Source organism: Trichosurus vulpecula, chromosome 1, assembly GCF_011100635.1.
Source record: "Trichosurus vulpecula isolate mTriVul1 chromosome 1, mTriVul1.pri, whole genome shotgun sequence".
Classification (NCBI taxonomy): Eukaryota; Metazoa; Chordata; class Mammalia; order Diprotodontia; family Phalangeridae; genus Trichosurus; species Trichosurus vulpecula.
The window spans coordinates 79801118-79819569 of record NC_050573.1 but is presented as its reverse complement, the minus strand read 5'-3'; the positions used below and the strand labels follow the sequence as shown (position 1 = coordinate 79819569).

Genomic DNA, 18452 nt, shown 5'->3' with positions numbered 1-18452 from the left:
TACCCATTACAATGTAAGTTACTTGAGGTTAGGAACAGTTTTTGCTTTCTTTGTATTCCCAGTACTTTGCATAGTGCCTAGCATATAGTCAATGCTTGATAAATACTTGTTGACATGACTTCATCTAGTCTACAATATTCCCTGTATGCTAACCTAGTCCTCCTTTAACTATACCATGTTAACATATTAATAGAAGATGCAGAAATCCGACAGAGATAATAGTAATCATACTAGCTAGCATTATTAGAATACTTTTCAAGAAATTATAAAGGAAAACTGCCTTCATGTTCCAGAAGTAGAGGGGAAAATAGAAATGAAAAATATCCACTGATCACTTCCTGAAAGAAATCCCAAAACGAAAACTCCCAGGAATATTATAGCTAAATGCCAGAGCTCCCATGTCAAGGAGAAAATATTGCAAGCATCCAAAAAGAAACAATTCATAGAACCACAATCATGATAACACAAGATTTAACAACTTCTACATTAAAGGATAAGGGGGCTTGGAATATGATATTCTGGCAGACAAAGGATCTAATTACAGTCAACAATCACATACCCAGCAAAACTGAGTATAATTCCTCTGGGAGGGGAATGGACATTCAATAAAATAGAGAACTTTCAACCATTCTTGATGAAAAGACTAGAGCTGAATAGAAAATCTGACTTTCAAATACAAGACTTGGGAGCTGCATATAAAGGTTAACAGGAAATGGAAATCATAAGGGACTTAATAAAGATAAACTGTTGACATTCCTACATGGGAAAATGATCCTTGTAACTTGTAAGAAGTTTCTCATTATCAGGGTAGTTATAAGGAGTATATACAGACATAAGGCACACGTGGGAGTTGAATATGAAGGGATGATATCTAAAAAATAAAGTAAGGGGTGAGAGAGAGGAATGTATTGGGGGAAAGAGAAAGGGAGGGTAGAATGGGGTAAATGATCTCACATAAAAGAAGTAAGAAAAAGCTTTTACAGTGGAAGGAAAGAGTGGGTAGAAGAAGGGGAGTGAGTGAACCTTATTCTCATCAGAATTGGCTCAAAGAGGGAATAACATATACACTCAATTGGATGTAGAGATCTATCTTATCCTACAAGAAAGTAGGAGAGGAAGAGGATAAGAGAACGGGGGACTATAGAAAGGAGGGTAGGTTGGGGGAGAGGGTAGTCAGAAACAAAACACTTTTGAGGAGGGACAAGGTGAAAGGAAAGAGAATAGAATAAGAGGGGAACAGGATGGAGGGAAATAGAGTTAGCATTAGTAACTATGAAAAAAATTTTGAAGCATGTTTCTCTGATAAAGGCCTCATTTCTCAAACATATAGGAAACTGAGTCAAATTGATAAAAGTAAGATGCATTCCCCAACTGATAAATGATCAAAAGATATGAAGTTTTCAGATGAAGTAATCAAAGTTATCCATAACCATATAAAAAAATGGTCTAACTCAATATTGATTGGAGAAATGTAAATTAAAACAATTCTGAGATACTACCTCATACCTAGGATTGACTAATAAGACAGAAAAGGAAAATGACCAATTTAGGAGGGGAGGTGGGGAAAATGCAGTATTAATGCAGTGTTGGTGGAGTTATGAACTGACCCAACTGTTCTGTAGAGCAACTTGTAACTATGCCCAAAAAGCTATAAAACCATGCATACCATTTGACCTAGAAATACCACTACTAAGTCTGTATCTCAAAAGAGATAAACAAAAAAGAAAAATCCTCTATATGTACAAAAATATTTACAGCAGCTCTTTTCTGGTGGCAAACAATTGGACATTGAAGAGATGCCCATTAATTGGGGAATGACTGAACAAGTTATGGTATGTGATTATGATAGAATACTATTTTATTACAAGAAATGATGGGCAAGATACTCTAAGAAAAACCTGGAAAGACTTACATGAGCTGATGCAAAGTAAAATGTACTCTGTACAAAGTAATTGTAATGTGTAATGATCCATTGTCAATGACTTACCTATTCCCAGCAATACAATGATCCAAGAAAATCCTGAAGGACTTATGATGAAAAATGTTATCTATCCCCAGAGAAAGAAATGATGGTGGCTGAATACAGCTAGAAACATACTTTTTTAAACTTTATTTTTCTAGAGTTTTTTGTCCATATTTTCTTTCACAGCATGATTATTATGGAAATATTTTGCATGCTTACACAAGTAAAATCTATATTGAATTGCTTGCCTTTTCAATGAGAGAGGAGGATAAAGAGGGAAGGGAGAGAATTTGGAACTGAAAGTTTCAAAAATGAATGATTAAATTGTTTGTATAGTCATTCCCCAATTGATAAATGAGCAAAGGATATGAACAGGTAGCTTTTAGATAAAGAAATTAAAGCTATCTATATTCAGAAAAAAATGCTTTAAATCAGTATTGATTAGAGAAATGCAAAGCAAAACAACTCCAAGGTACCACCTCACACATATCAGATTATCCCACATGACAAAACAGGAAAATGGTAAGTGTTGGAAAAGGTGTGGGAAAATTGGAACACTAATGCATTGTTGGTGGAGTTGTGAACTGATCCAACCATTCTGGAGAGCAATGTGGAACTATGCTCAAAGAGGTATAAAAATGTGCATACTCTTTGACCCAGAAATACCACTTTTAGCTCTATTTCCCAAAGAGATTATAAAAATGAGAAAAGGATTCACATATACAAAAGTATTATAGCAGCTCTTTTTGTGTAAGCCAAGAATTTGGAAACTGAGGGGATGCCCATCAATTGGGGAATGGCTGAACAAGTTGTGGTGTATAAATATAATGGAATATTCTTGTTCCATAAGAAATGATGAGCAGGCAGACTTCAGAAAAACTTGGAAAGAGTTACATGATGCCGAGTGAAATGAGCAGAACCAGGAGAACAGGGTACACAGTAATAGCAACATTGTATAATGACCAATTTTGGTAGATATAGTTCTGCTCAGCAATGTAAGGATCTAAGACAACTTGAAAAGACTCATGATGAAAAATGCCATCCACATCCACAAAAAGAACTATGGAGTCTGAATATAGATAAAAGCAAAGTATTTGCTCCCCCCCGCCCTTTTTTTGTTTGTTTCTTCTTTCTCATGGTTCCCTCCCATTGGTTCTAATTCTTCTTTACAACATGACTAATGTGAAAATATGTTTAATATGAATGTATGTGTAGAGCCTTGAATGATAATGATTATAGAAGATCTTCCATATTATAGTGTAAGCCCGGCTTTTCTTCCTTCCCCCCATCCTCCTCCTGCAAGACTCTCTGGTTTGGAACATCAGACATTCCTTTCCCCCTTTCTCTCTTGCAAAGACCTTTAAGACTTTCTGGCTTGGAATAAAGATTCAAACATTAACCTCTCAGACATCAGCTCTCTGGCTGATGGGCCCAAACAATGGAATACATTCGGAGATAAGCCCCACTAGGAGATAGGCCCAAACAAAGAACAGGTAACTCTTAAGACAAAGGAGAGGAAATTCTGAACCTGCTTCTTGAGGCCCTACCCAGTTCTCAAAAACAAAATGATTGACAAGATCTTCCCCTCCCGAGGGGAGTGGCTGCCCCTTCTGGAGGGGAACATCCCAGACAGTTAGCAATAGGCCCTCCTTGTTCAGGAAACTATAGAAGTCCCCACGTGGAACAAGCTAGTGGGGATCTCACTATGGAGAGGAAGCTTCCTGGGATCAGTTTCCCTTTTGGGTCTTGATTGAGCTGGGTATAAATTGGGACCCCCCTCAGCTTTGAGAACATCAAGTGCTGGAGTTCCCCCAAGAGGTGATGAATCTATGTTGTTTGTGTCTTTGTCTTTGTTATGTTAACTGTGTTTGTTAGAGTATTTCCCCTGTCTTTCAATAAAAACCATGCTCTCTCAGGAGTGTGCTTTATTGCTAGCATGAATCTGAATCCGAACCTAACTTAGCTTAACTGAACAAGCCTATATAAGATTTCACGCCATCTTGGAGAGGGGAAAGGAGAGAGGGGGAGAAAATTTGGAACTCAAACTCTTTTGGAAGTGAATGTTGAAAACTAAAAATGAATTAGGCAATTAATTAGTTTTAAAAAACTATACATTGGCAAAAAATTAAACACTAAATAAAAAAATCAAAAGAGGGAAAAGAACAATCCTTGGAGGCAGGTGCTACTGTGATCTTTAAGTGACTTCCCCATGGTGACACAGCTAATAAGTGTCTAATAATTAAATTCAGAATGTGAACTCAGACTTTCCTGACTCCAAGTGCAGTACTCTATCCCCTTTGCTACCTAATTGCCTTAGTCATCCTTGACCTTTCCTTTTCCCTCATCCCCCATATGTAATCAAGGACCATGTCTTATCTATTCCACCTCTACGACATCTCCCCTCTGTCTCTTTCTCTGCATGCAAGCAGACCAGCACCACCCCAGTTCAGACCTTATTACCTGTACGGTTGCCCTAGCTTCTTAATTTGTCTTCCTGCTTTTAATTTCCCCTGTTCAATCTGTGCTCCATCCAGCTGCCAAACTAACTAAAGCACAAGGCTGACCAATACATTGCCCTACTTAAGTAGTTTCTGTGACTCTCGATGACCTTCATTTTTATTTCTTGAGAATTGTAGTGGCAGTTAGATTTGAAGATCTTTCCCACCCCATTAATAGGCCATGTGACTTCCTTACATGAAAGGAAGCCTAAGACATATGTGGTGGGAGGAACTTCCCGACAGGAAAAGGAAGTTATGTCACAGGAAATGCGGAGAGAGAGAAAGATGATATGGCTGCTAGTGGTTGCTAATGGCCACCCTCATGATGGTTAGAACTGAACAGGTTGACTTAGCTGTACTGTGAGTTTGTTTTGGGGAAGACCCCAGGAGGGAGTTGGAGAGTTTTGGGGATGGTGAGTCTCCAGGTTGTTATATTGTGCGTGGAATGTTTTACTGCTGTGGTAGACTGAATAAATGATTTGTGGCATATGGTTCTCTGGTGTCTGAATGAATGATTTATTTCTTCTACCTTCTGCATGGAGAGTCTCGTATACTTTGTGATACAGAACTACGTAGGTATTTTGACAATTATCATCTACATTGTTATGATTGCCTTACTATTTCAAGAATGTGTCTCCCCATCTTACCCAGACTGGGAGTGCAATGGCTAGTCACAGGCCTGAGTCCACAACTAATTGACAAGGGAGCTTTGACCAGTTCCATTTCTGACCTGGGCCAGGTCACCTTTCCTTAGGTAGCCATACTGATTTCAGACTTAGTCTAATGACATCTTATCAGCTTGGCACAGAACAATGAATAAATTAATTCCAGAACTGAGCTCAATGAATCCACCAGCCTCAGCCTTCCCAGTAGCAGGGAGTGTAGCTTTATACCACCACACCCCACCCTCCCCCTTGGCTTTAAAATAAAATACCAATTCCTCACCTCAGTGTTTAAATCTCTCCACTATATTGCTCTATCCTACCTTCTAGACTTGTCTCACATTGTTCTGCTTCATGTATTCTTCATTCTTACTAAACTGGCATACTGGCTAGTCTTTGAATTCAGTGTTCTATTTCTCACAAATATGGCTTTACCCAAACTCTTGGCTCTGCCTGGAATGCACTTCATCCTCACCTCTACCTCATACAAACCTTATCTTCTTTCAAAGATCAATTCATGTCCCACAGGGAAATCTTTCCTGATCCCCCTCATGGTTAATGCTCTCTCTTTCCTTTGGTTACCTTTTTTTTTTTAATTTAGATTGTTTTATTTTTTTATTTTTTTTTTACATTTCTTTTTTTTTTAATTTATTTATTTATTTTTAGTTTACCACACACGGTTCTACATAGTTTTGAGTTCCAGATTTTCTCCCCTCCCTCCCCCCTCCCTCCCCAAGACGGCATGGAATCTCATCTCATATAACTGTCACGTATAACTTCGCATTGAATTAATTTATGCACTAGTCAAGTTGTGGAGAAGAATTTTGACCAATGGAATGAATCATGAGAAAGAAGAAACGGAACCAAAAAAAAAAAAACAACCCAAAAACAAAAACAAAAGAGAAGCAAAAAAAGGCGAGCATGTAGTGCACCTCGATCTGTATTCAAACTTCACAGTTCTTTCTCTGGATGAAGATAGCATTCTCCATCGTGAGTCCCCTGGAGTTGTCCTTGCCCCTTAGGTTGCTGAGAAGAGCGCAGTTTGTCAGGGTTGGTCCTCACGGAATCCATATATCTGTGGCTGTGCGCAACGTTCTCCTGGCTCTGCTCCGCTCACTCAGCATTATGTCATGTAGGTTTTTCCAGGTTGTTACGAAGTCTGCATCATCCCCATTTCTTATGGCACAATAGTATTCCATCACCTTCATATACCACAGCTTGTTCAGCCATTCCCCAATTGATGGGCATCCCTTTGATTTCCAATTCTTGGCTACCACAAAAAGAGCTGCTATCAATATTTTTGTACATATGGGTCCTTTCCCCGCTTGTGTGATTTCTTTGGGATACAACCCTAGAAGTGGTATTGCTGGGTCAAAGAGTATGAACATTTCTATAGCCCTTTGGGCATAGTTCCAAACTGTTCTCCAAAATGGCTGGATCAGCTCACAACTCCACCAGCAATGCAACAATGTTCCAATTTTCCCACATCCTTTCCAGCATTTATCATTTTCCTGTTTTGTTATTTTAGCCAATCTTACAGGAGAGATGTGGTATCTAAGAGTTGTTTTGATTTGCATTTCTCTAATCAGTAGTGATCCAGACCATTTTTTCATATGCCTATAGATAGCTTTAATTTCTTCCTCTGAAAACTGCCTGTTCATATCCTTTGACCATTTCTCAATTGGGGAATGGCTTGTATTCCTATATATTTGGCTCAGTTCCCTGTATATTTTAGAAATGAGGCCTTTATCAGAGATTTTAGTTGCAAAGATTTTTTCCCAATTTTCTGCTTCCCTCCTAATTCTTGTTGCATTGGCTTTTTTTGTACAAAAACATTTCAATTTGACATAATCAAAATTATCTATTTTGCATTTTGTAATGCTCTCTATCTCTTGTTGGGTCATGAATTCTTTACTTTTCCATAAATCTGATAAGTAAACTATTCCTTGCTTTCCCAAATTACTTATAGTATCAACTTTTACTCCTAAATCATGAACCCATTTTGACTTTATTTTGGTATATGGTGTAAGATATTGGTCTATGCCCAGTTTTTGCCCTACCATTTTCCAATTTTCCCAACAGTTTTTGTGAAATAGTGAATTATTAGCCCAGAAGCTGGCCTCTTTGGGTTTATCAAAGAGTAGATTGCTAAACTTGTTGATTTCTCCTACTTGTGTACCTATCCTATTCCACTGATCCACACCCCTGTTTCTTAACCAGTACCAGGCAGTTTTGATGACTGCTGCTGTGTAGTACACTTTAATATCTGGTGTGGCTAAGCCACCTTCTCTAGCGTGTCTTTTCATTAATATCCTAGATACTCTAGACCTCTTGTTTTTCCAAATGAATTTTGTTATTATTTTGTCCAGCTCAGTAAAAAAATTTTTTGGTAGTTCGATTGGTATGGCACTGAATAGATAGATTAATTTAGGTAAAATTGTCATTTTTATTATATTACCTCGGCCTAACCATGAGCAACTGATATTTTTCCATTTATTTAGATATGATTTTATTCGCGTGAAAAGTGTTTCATAGTTATGTTCATATAGGCCCTGGGTTTGTCTTGGCAAATAGACTCCCAAATATTTTATAGTGCCTTCAGTAACTTTGAATGGAATTTCTCTTTCTATCTCTTGCTGTTGGGCTTTGTCAGTAATGTATAGTAATGCTGAGGATTTATGTGGGTTTATTTTATATCCTGCAACTTTATTAAAGTTCTTTATTATTTCAAGTAGTTTTTTACTTGATTCTCTAGGATTCTCTAGATAAATCATCATATCATCTGCAAAAAGTGATAATTTAGTTTCTTCTTTTCCTATTCTAATTCCTTCAATTTCTTTTTCTTCTCTTATTGCTACAGCTAATGTTTCTAGTACCAAATTGAATAATAGGGGTGATAATGGACATCCTTGTTTCACCCCTGATCTTATTGGGAATGCATCTAGTTTATCCCCATTACAAATAATGCTTGTCGATGGTTTTAGGTAGATGCTATTTATAATTTTGAGGAAGGTTCCCCTTATTCCTATGCTTTCTAGTGTTTTTAATAGGAATGGGTGTTGTACTTTGTCAAAGGCTTTTTCTGCATCTATTGAGATGATCATATGGTTTCTGTTAGTTTTGTTGTTGATATAGTCAATTATGCTAATAGTTTTCCTAATATTGAACCAGCCTTGCATTCCTGGGATAAATCCTACCTGGTCATAGTGTATTATTCTCGTGATGAGTTGCTGCAATCTTTTTGCTAATATTTTATTTAAAATTTTTGCATCAATATTCATTAGAGAAATTGGTCTATAATTTTCTTTCTCTGTTTTAATTCTACCTGGTTTGGGTATTAGTACCATATTTGTGTCATAAAAAGAATTTGGTAGGACTCCTTCTTCACCTATTTTCCCAAATAGTCTACAAAGTATTGGAATTAGTTGTTCTTTAAATGTTTGATAGAATTCACATGTAAAACCATCTGGCCCTGGAGATTTTTTCCTAGGGAGTTCATTGATGGCATGCTCAATTTCTTTTTCTGATATGGGGTTATTAAGAAATTTCACTTCCTTCTCTATTAGCCTGGGCAGTTTATGTTTTTGTAGATATTCATCCATATCTCTAAGGTTGTCAAATTTATGGGCATACAGTTGGGCAAAATAATTCCTAATTATTGTTTTGATTTCCTCTTCATTAGAGGTGATCTCACCCTTTTCATTTTTGATACTGGTAATTTGATTTTCTTCTTTATTTTTTTAAATCAAATTGGCCAAAGGTTTATCAATTTTATTGTTTTTTCATAAAACCAGCTCTTTGTTTTATTTATTAATTCAATAGTTTTCTTGGTTTCAATTTTATTAATCTCTCTTTGATTTTCATTATTTCTAATTTGGTATTTAATTGGGGGTTTTCAATTTACTTTTTCTACCTTTTTCAGCTGTATGCCCAGATCATTGATCTCCTCTTTCCCTATTTTATTCATGAAGGCATTTAGAGATATAAAACTTCCCCTAAGAACTGCTTTTGCCGCATCCCATAAGTTTTGGTATGTTGTTTCATTATTGTCATTCTCTTGAATGAATTTATTAATTGTTTCTTTGATTTGTTCTTTGGCCCACTCATTCTTTAGAATTAAATTATTTAGTTTCCAATTAGTTTTTAGCTTATTTTTCCATGGTACTTTATTAAAAATGATTCTTACTGCATCATGATCTGAAAAGTATGCATTGACTACTTCTGCTTTTCTGCACTGGATTGTGAGGTTTTTATGCCCTAGTACATGGTCAATTTTTGAGTATGTGCCATGTACTTTTGAGAAGAAAGTATATTCCTTTTTATCCCCATTCAGTTTTCTCCAGAGGTCTGTCATATGTGCCTTTTCTAAAATTCTGTTTACCTCCTTAACTTTTTTCTTATTTATTTTGAGGTTAGATTTATCAAGTTCAGAAAGGGGGAGGTTGAGGTCTCCCAATATTATAGTTTTGCTGTCTATTTCTTCCTGTAACTCCCTTAACCTCTCCTCTAAGAATTTGTATGCCTTACCACTTGGTGCATATATGTTAAGCAATGATATTGCTTCATTGTTTATGGTGCCTTTTAGCAGGATATAATGTCCTTCCTTATCTCTTTTAATTAGATCTATCTTTACTTTTGCTTTGTCTGAGATTAGGATTGCTACACCTGCTTTTTTTACTTTAGCTGAGGCACAATATATTTTACTCCAGCCTTTTACCTTAACCCTATGTGTATCCCCCTGTTTCAAATGCGTTTCTTGTAAACAGCATATTGTAGGATTGTGCTTTTTAATCCATTCTGCTATCTGCTTCTGTTTTGTGAGAATGTTCATCCCCTGCACGTTCAGGGTTATGATTTCTATCTGTGTCTTTTTCTCCATCCTAATTCCCCCTGTTTATGCTTTTATTTCTCCCTTTCCCCTTCTCCTCCTCAACAAAGTTTTGCTTTTGACCGCTGCTTTCCTCAGTTAACCCTCCCTCTTTATTCCCCTCCCTTATCTTACCATTACCCACTTGCTACTTCTCCTCTCCCTTCTGACCACCCCCTCCCTTTTTCCCCCCTTACCCTCCCACTTCCCGTAGGACAACTTAGATTTCTAAACTTATCAGAGTATGTTATTCCCTTCTTGAACTAGATCAGATGACAGTAAAGCTCAAATACTGCTCTTTTCCCTCCCTTCTTTCCCTCTACTATAATATGTTTTTGTGCCTCTTCATTTGGTGTAATTTACCCTTTTCTACTACCTCCTTACTGCTTCCCTCATAGCCCTCCCTTTATATCTCTTATTTATATTTTATATCTTTACATCAGTTAATTTATACAGGCATTCACAACCTATGTATATCCCTTTCAATTGTCATAATAGCTGTACCATTCACAAGAATGACTTATATATGTATGTATATATATATATACATATATATATATATATACACATAAAAAACATACATGAGATGATATAATCCCACATAAATATGTAAACAACCTGCCCTTATTGGTTAATAAGGTTTGTGGGGTTTTTCCCCCTGGTTACCTTTTTATGTCTCTCTTGAGTTTTGTATTTGGAGATCAAATTTTCCATTGAGTTCTGGCCTTTTCAACAGGAAGGTCTGGAATTCCCTTATTTCATTGAATGTCCATCGCCTTGCCTGGAAAATTATGCTTAGTTTTGCTGGGTAGTTGATCCTTGGTTGTAGTCCCAGCTCCTTTGCCCTTCGGAATATCATATTCCAATTTCTCCTGTTTTTTAATGTGGAAGCTGAGAGATCCTGCGTGATCCTGACTGTAGTTCCACGATATTTGAATTGCTTCTTTTTGGCAGCTTGCAGTATTTTCTCCTTGAGTTTATAGCTCTGAAATTTGGCTATAATATTTCTTGGTGTTTTCAGTTTGGGATCTCTTTCAGGGGGTGATCGGTGAATTCTTTCAATGACTATTTTGCCCTCTGGTTCTAGGACCTCTGGGCAGTTGTCTTTGATAATTTCTTCGAAGATACTGTCAAGGCTCTTTTTTTCATCGTGGATTTCCGGTAGACCAATAACTCTCAAATTGTCTCTCCTGGATCTATTTTCCAGGTCAGTTGTTTTGCCAATCAGATATTTCACATTTTTTTTCTATTTTTTCATTCTTTACGTTTTGTTTTATTACTTCTTGGTGCCTTATAGATTAGCTTCCACTTGTTCAAGTCTAATTTTTAATGAGTTAGTGTTTACATTTTGCTTTTGAGTCTCCTTTTCCAATTGGTTGAATTTGCCTTTCAGGGTGTCCTTTTCTCTCTCTAGATTCTGAATCTCCGTATCCTTTTCGCCAGTCTTATTCTTTAGGGACTTGATTTCATCAGTGAATTTTTTTCCATTTTTTCCATATTTTCTTTTAGCTCTCTAATTTGGTTTTTAAAATCCTCCTTTAGCTCTTCCAGCAGTGCTTTTTGGGCTGGAGACCAGTTCATATTACCTTTTGAGGTATCTGATGTATCTACAGTGTCATTGCTACTCTCTTCTATGTTGGTATTTTGATCCTGCCTGTCTCCATAAAAAGAATCTATTGTCCTTGGTTTTTTTGTGTTCTTCTTCATGTTGGTTTGCCTTTTGCTGGCTTTACAATGAATTTCTATCTGTGGGCCTCAGGGCTTTCTGTCCCAGCTTTCTTATTCTGGGGGTTGTGAGCCTAGAATTATAACCTTCAGTTTCCTGAGGTGTGGGGGAGGGGTCTGGCTCCCTGGAGTCTCACTCCCTGTGGATGCTCTCCAGCACTTCCTTTTCAGCAATGGTCTCAGCTGTTTGTTGTTTGAGCTGATGTCTGGCACTTCCCCTGCGGGAGCAAGGTTACATCTGGGCTCCTGGCGTTGACCCCTGCCGACTCTGCCCCTATGGGACTAATGAACTTCAGGTATTTGACCACTGAAACCCCACTACTTTCTGCTCAGTTCCAGTGTTCTTTTTTTTTTTTCCCGAGTGATTCTCTGGGTGGGGAGGGGAGGGATTAGAGCTGTTTACCTGGACATTAAGAACTCCCGGAATTTCAAGAAGCCACGGTTCATACGTTTGGGCTGCAAACCTCTGGAGTCAGTGTATCCCGGTGGCGTTGCGCTGCCTCTCTTCGCTTCCACAGAGTGCCGTCCTGTGTTGGGAGGCCTGGGGATCTCCGCCGGTTTCGGGCGCCCAGCTTTTTCCCAGCCCGTCTCCCACGTGGATTTCCCGGCCAGCCGCTTCCGCCTTGGTCTGGAGCCACTCCACACCGAGCACTCTCCGAGCCTACAGGTTCGTGCGTCCAGCCTTTCAGACTCTCCCGGCTCGGAAATTTGCCCCATGCAGACTGCTCGCGGTTTCTGACTCTCTCAGATCTGCTCAAATTCACTTTTTTATAGGAATCTGACAGACCTTGTGAGAGAGCTCTGGTAAGACGCTGCCTTCACGTGGCCATCTTGGCTCCGCCCCCCTCTCCTTTGGTTATCTTACACTGACTTTTATGCATAAAAGTGTGTATAGAATAGTATGGAAGTTTCTTGGGGACAGAATCTGTTTTTCACTTTTGTTTTTGTGACTCTATACCTGTATCTTGAACACAGGAGGTGTTTAATAAACTCTTGCTTACCGAACTGAAATAAGATAAAACAGGTACACAAATAAGTGAATCAAAATTAATTGGAGAAAGCTGATGAAAGTTTCATTTCTCAAATACAAAGAGAACCGAGTCACATTTATAAAAACAAGAGGCATCTCCCAACTAATGAATGGTCAAAGGATATGAACAGGCAGTTTTCAGATGGAATAATGAAAGCTATCTATAGTCACAGGAAAAAATATTCTAAATTACTATTGATTAGGGAAATGCAAATTAAAACGATTCTGAGGTACCACCCCCACTCCTATCAGACTGGCTAATATCAAAGAAAAGGAAAATTACAAATGTTGGAGGGGACGTGGGAAAATTGAGACACTGATATATTCTTGGTGGAGTTATAAACTGATTCAACCATTCTGGAAAGCAATTTGGAGCTATGCCCAGTGGGCTATAAAATCCATGAATATCTTTTGACCTAGCAACACCACTGTTATTTCTGTATTTCAAAGACATTCAAAAAAGAAAAGGACATATATGTACAAAAATTCTTATACAAACTTTTTGTGGTGGCAAAGAATTGAAAATTGAGGTGATGCCCACTATCAACTGGGAAATGGTTGAACAAGCTGTGGTATATGATTGTGCTGGAATACCATTGTACTATAGGAAATGATGAGCAGAATAATCTCAGAAAAATGAAGAATTCCATGAATTGATGCAAAGTGAAATGAGCAGAACCAGGAGAACATTGTCCACAGTAATAGAAATATTGTACAATGATCAACAGTGAATGACTTAGCTATTCTCAGCAACACAATGATCCAAGACAATTCTGAAGGACTTACAATGAAAAATGCTATCCATCTCCAGAGGAACAACTGATGGATTATAAATGCAGATTGAAGTATACTTTTTATTTCCTTTATTTTTCTTGGTTTTTTAATCTCTGTTTTCTTTCACAACATTATTAATATGGAAATGTTTTTCATGATTGCACATATATAACCTATATCAAATTGCTCATCTCAGTGAGGGAGGGAGGGAAGGAAGGGAGTAAGGTAAAGAATTTGGAACTCAGGGGCAGCTAGGTGGCACAGTGAGTAGAGCACCAGCCCTGGAGTCAGGAGGACCTGAGTTCAAATCTGGCCTCTGACACTTGATGCATGGAGTAGCTGTGTGACCTTGAGCAAGTCACTTAACACCAATTTCCCTGCCTTCTCCTCTCCAAAAAGAAAAGACTTGAAAAAAGAATTTGGAACCTGATGGTTTAAAAAGCAAATGTTAAAAATTGTTTTTGCATGTAATTGTGGAAAAATAAAATATTAAATAAATATATATGTTAAAAACTAATTTGAGAAGGGACAGAACACTGCCAGTGAGATAGATCCAGAAATGGATATTCCCATGAGAGGTGGTATCTGTTCTTAGTCCTGAAGGAATCCAAGGTATCTGTGATCACATCAATTCACTACTTGGAACCCTTCAATGACATCATATTGCCTATAAGATAAATCCCAAACTCTTTAGCCTGACATTTGAAGTCATCTAGAGTGTGATCTCGTCCTGACTCTAAATTCATTTTTTTTCAATTCTACAAACTTTGCAGAGACTCAGTTATTAGGTACGGGGAAAGGATACAAGCATGAATCAGAATTGTTTCCTGCCCTCCAGGATCTCATTTGAGGAAAAAAGACAGAGACTAAATAAGACTAAATAAAATTAAAATACAAGGCAGATAGAGATAAGGGCCTTAAGAGAGCATGAAGATTGAGGAGGCAGATCAGATGAAGGAAAGGTCATGCATGGATTGGATGGATTGGCATGAGAGAAATCTGAGGCAGCAAGACATTCCAAATCTAGGTGAATCATGGGAACCTAGACTAAAGTGAAGATTTTGGAAGTGAGAGAATGTGGGAATGGAGTGCTAAATAATATCCCTTTGTACAAGGTCCTCATTATTCACACTCCCCTCCATACTATTGCTGAATCTCTGATCATCATTAAAGGACAATTTCCAATCTCAGAGCTCCGTGGTCCACTTACAGGAAAGAATTCCTTCTTCAGAATGAAATAGTTACAGGAAAGTAATATAGAATATACAGAAGAGAGCATCATTGGAAAGAAAATTATTAGTTTGGAGATAGGAACAGTCAGGGTGGGCTGAAGTGGTCAGTAAAGTCCGTACAGAGTAATTGAGACTTAAGTTGAGCCTTGAAGATGCAATGGTAGATGGCAGGGAAGAAGGTAGCAGATAGGAGGACATCCAAGAGCTGTGCGAATATCCACAAATGGGTTTGGGGGACAGTGAAATATCCCATTGGGCTGGAGCTGAGAGTTTGGAGAGGAGAAGTACAAGTAAGAAAGCAAGAGAGGGAAAAACCTACAGAGGACTTTTCAATGGTGACCTATGGAGTTTAGTCCTTCTCCCATAGGAGCTGTTCCAGATTTGTGAGCAGTGAGTAAAGTGAATAGCCTAGGCCTTAGGAATGTTGGTTTGGAGACCTGCCTTTGTGTTTTTGCTCATCAAATTCCCATTTGAATCCCTCTTTATCCCTTCTCATCCTTCCAGGGTCAGATGTAACGTCCCTTCCCCTTCCCTCCGGCCACCCCAAGGGGCTTCTTTCAAATCCTTGGACCATAGGTTGTAGTTAGTGCCACAGTGAAAGCACTAGAGCTGGGCTGTGGAGTCAAGAAAGAAGGAGCTGATACGAATAGCCCTGAAGAAGGCACCAACCTCTCTTCCACACCATGGCTTCCTGAAGCTAACAGGAAGGCTGGGAGGAGCAGTTTTCACTGATGCTGTTTAATGGCTGGCCCTAATCATATGGCATGTGCAGATTGGGACAGTCGTTGGCAGAGGGATAGAAGATAGACAGAAGAGCCTTGTGGGACCTCAGTGCCCTGGAGAAGCACACTTACAGGGGTCAATTGTTCCTGGACTTCTCTCCTTGTGCTCTTCCTTGCTACAATGTATTCCCCTTCATCTGAGTCTTACACAGCATGCTGGACTACAGAGCTGTTAAAGTTCTGAAGCACAGAGAGCCCCAAAAGGACTCATTGGTGACAAAATTATAACACAAGTTTAAAGAAGACTGCAGCCTTGACAGCACTTTTGAAGCCTTTCCCATTCTCAGATCCAAATTAGAGGTTGAAGGAACTTGAAAAGGAGGATTCCTGAGATCTTACAGGCCAGCAAATGATCGATGCATTGTCTAGAGCTGGCCTAAGAGACCTCAGGTATAGTGGAAGGGGCAGAGGGCCTGCAGGAAGGAAGTTCAGAAGCAGGCTTGGGTCTCTACTGCTTAAGTTTGGTAACTCCAGGCAGACCTCTTGCCTCATATGAACCAGTTTCTTCATTTGTAAAATGGACATATACTTTATACTTCTACCTCCTACCTCAGAAGGTAATAATGTGGGAAAGGCTTTCTAAGGTCAGGAACCAACCAATTCTTTCTGGGTTCTTTCAGGCTAAGATGTTGAGCTCTCCAGGGGCAGAGATGGTTAGTTCTTCTGCCTCGCCAGGCTGTGAGGTCCCCTGAATGGAATCTGGGCTTGCTTCTCCTGCTTATCCCCACAGTTGAACTAATCCCAGCCAGGTGCATGGCACAGAGGATGTGCTCTCACAGCAGGACTTTAACCTAAATTCTACCTGCTCCCAGTCACTGATTGTTTTCCCAGGAATCAGCATTTGTTCTGGCCCCAAAAGGTATGAGTACTTGGCACCCTGAGAAAGGGTGGAGGGGGCCATCAGCTGAGATTGAAGCAGTGGCTGGAATCACAAGAGTGCAGAGGAACAATGGAGGTTGGGAGAAAAGCCCTGCCTCTTACTTTAGCACACACACATAATCTATTTCTTCCCTTCTCTATAATACATGCACTCATGTGCACACACAAACACACACTGAGCCTTCCTCTTCACTTCTCTGAATGCCCACAAATACACACATAGAGAACCTGTTTCTCCCTTTCCCCATACAGATTGAGAGAGAGAGAGAGAGAGAGAGAGAGAGAGAGAGAGAGGGAAAGAGAGGGAGAGAGAGAGAGAGAATCTGGGGCTGAAATCCCAGGTTTGTGTCAAGGCCTCTGCCTGGGCCCTAGCAGAGTGTGTTTGGTACAGTAGTATATGCCTGAGTCCCCCTCTTGTAGCTGGTGCAAGGTCAAGGAGACAGTTCGGGCCTCATTGTTCCTGGTGATGGATGCTCTGCCCTGAAATTTGGGGCTGTACTCTTTGTTACTTCCAGTTTTGGGGCTGACTCTGGCCACGAACTCCTTGTAGCTCTCAGTTGGGCTCCAGTGCCAAGACATGGCAAAATCCTTGAAGCTAAAGCCAGAGGTCCTGCAGGTCAGGGTCACAGACTGGCCCTCAGTTGTCACTTTGCCTCCTGTCTCTACTAGCTGAACCTGGGCCCAGGAACCTGCAAAGGACACATACCAAAGAGATTAAGTCCTACACAAAGCCTCTACAGGAAGGGAAGCTTAGGGACCATGGCAGAGACACCTGGCTGCTAATTAGTGGTATCAATCCCAACCCAGGTTGTCAGGGAGAGGAGGCCAAGCAACTGGAAGAAGGAGAAGCTAAGCTTCAAGGCCCATAAGACCAGCAGAGAGAGAACAGGGAGGAGATAGGAATAGAGGTATCAGAAGCTAATTAGAGACTCAGCCCCATACAGAGAATGAGGAAGAGGGTAGAATCAGTGTGGACAGGACAGATACCTGGGAGAATGGAGAGGAGCAGCCCCAGGAGGTAGATCCTGGAAAGAGGGGTGAGGGTCCTGGCAGACATGCTGCTGAGCCTGGCAGGATTCTCTAGGCAGGATAGAGTAACAACTGTGGTCCAGGGTCAGTAATATCTGCATAAATAGGAGTTCTGCCCAAAAGGAAGTGTATTTAAGAAGGCAGCTGGAGCAATGGGGTCTGCCCATCCCCCACCCTGGGGTGGTTAGGAAGGGGTGGAGCACAAGGCAGACAGATGTAAGCCAGGGCAGGAGAAAGGAGTTAGCACAGAATAACTGTGACTGCAGGGCTAATTTCTAACCCTACTGGCATTTTAAAAATCACCTTTAGTTTTATATGGGGTTTGCAGCAAGTGTCTTGAAGTATGAGGGTGCTTGGGACATAGATCAGCGTCTTGAAATGAATGCCATAGCTATGGTCCAACTCAGCACAGATTAGAAGGTAGGTCTAGGCTTTCTATTCTTAGCTGTCCTTGTTTTACCCCCAGCCCAGTCTTCTCTCTTTCTCTGCATCTCAAGACCCTGAGGAAACAGGATTCTTAGGTACCAGTTCTTCAGGAGGAGCACCAGGGTCCAGGAACAGAACATTATCACCACAAGCCCAATAGCTATTCTGGATTCTCAGCTACCCCTGGGCCAGATGACATGTCCAGACTATGTAGGCATGGAGAGGAGGGAGAGATCATTGTTGATTGGGGCAGTCACAGTGGAATAAGTGAGCTGGAACGCTTCCTAGAATGCGAGGCTGAGATATTTAGAGCAGCCAGCTGGTGCAGTAGATAGGATCTTGGACCTGTAGTCCAGAAGGCTTGTATTTAAATCCAGCCTCAGGCACTTACTAACTTTGTGACTCCAGCCAAATCACTTAACCTCTTTCTGCTTCAGGTTCCTCCTTTGTAAAGTGAGGACAACAATAGCACCTTCTCCCAAAAGAATTGATGTGAGGATCAAATGAGATAATATAAAGCAATTTGAAATCCTCAAAGCACCACAAAAATGTGTGCTATTATTGTTATTATTAGAGCTAAAAGGG

At 39.7% G+C, this 18452-nt stretch overlaps 1 protein-coding gene across 1 annotated transcript in view; it reads right to left on the bottom strand.

The window, feature by feature from the left end:
- LOC118833587 overlaps positions 1–17469 on the bottom strand; it is a 90269-nt gene extending 72800 nt beyond the window's left edge. Inside the window, exons 1-3 of the mRNA XM_036740966.1 lie at positions 17400–17469; positions 16802–17101; positions 14166–14186 (exon numbers count right to left, since the gene is read on the bottom strand). Of these exons, the coding sequence (XP_036596861.1) occupies positions 14166–14186; positions 16802–17101; positions 17400–17469 (391 nt within the window). The remainder of the gene's footprint in view (positions 1–14165; positions 14187–16801; positions 17102–17399) is intronic.
- Between the last annotated feature and the right edge of the window lie 983 nt (positions 17470–18452).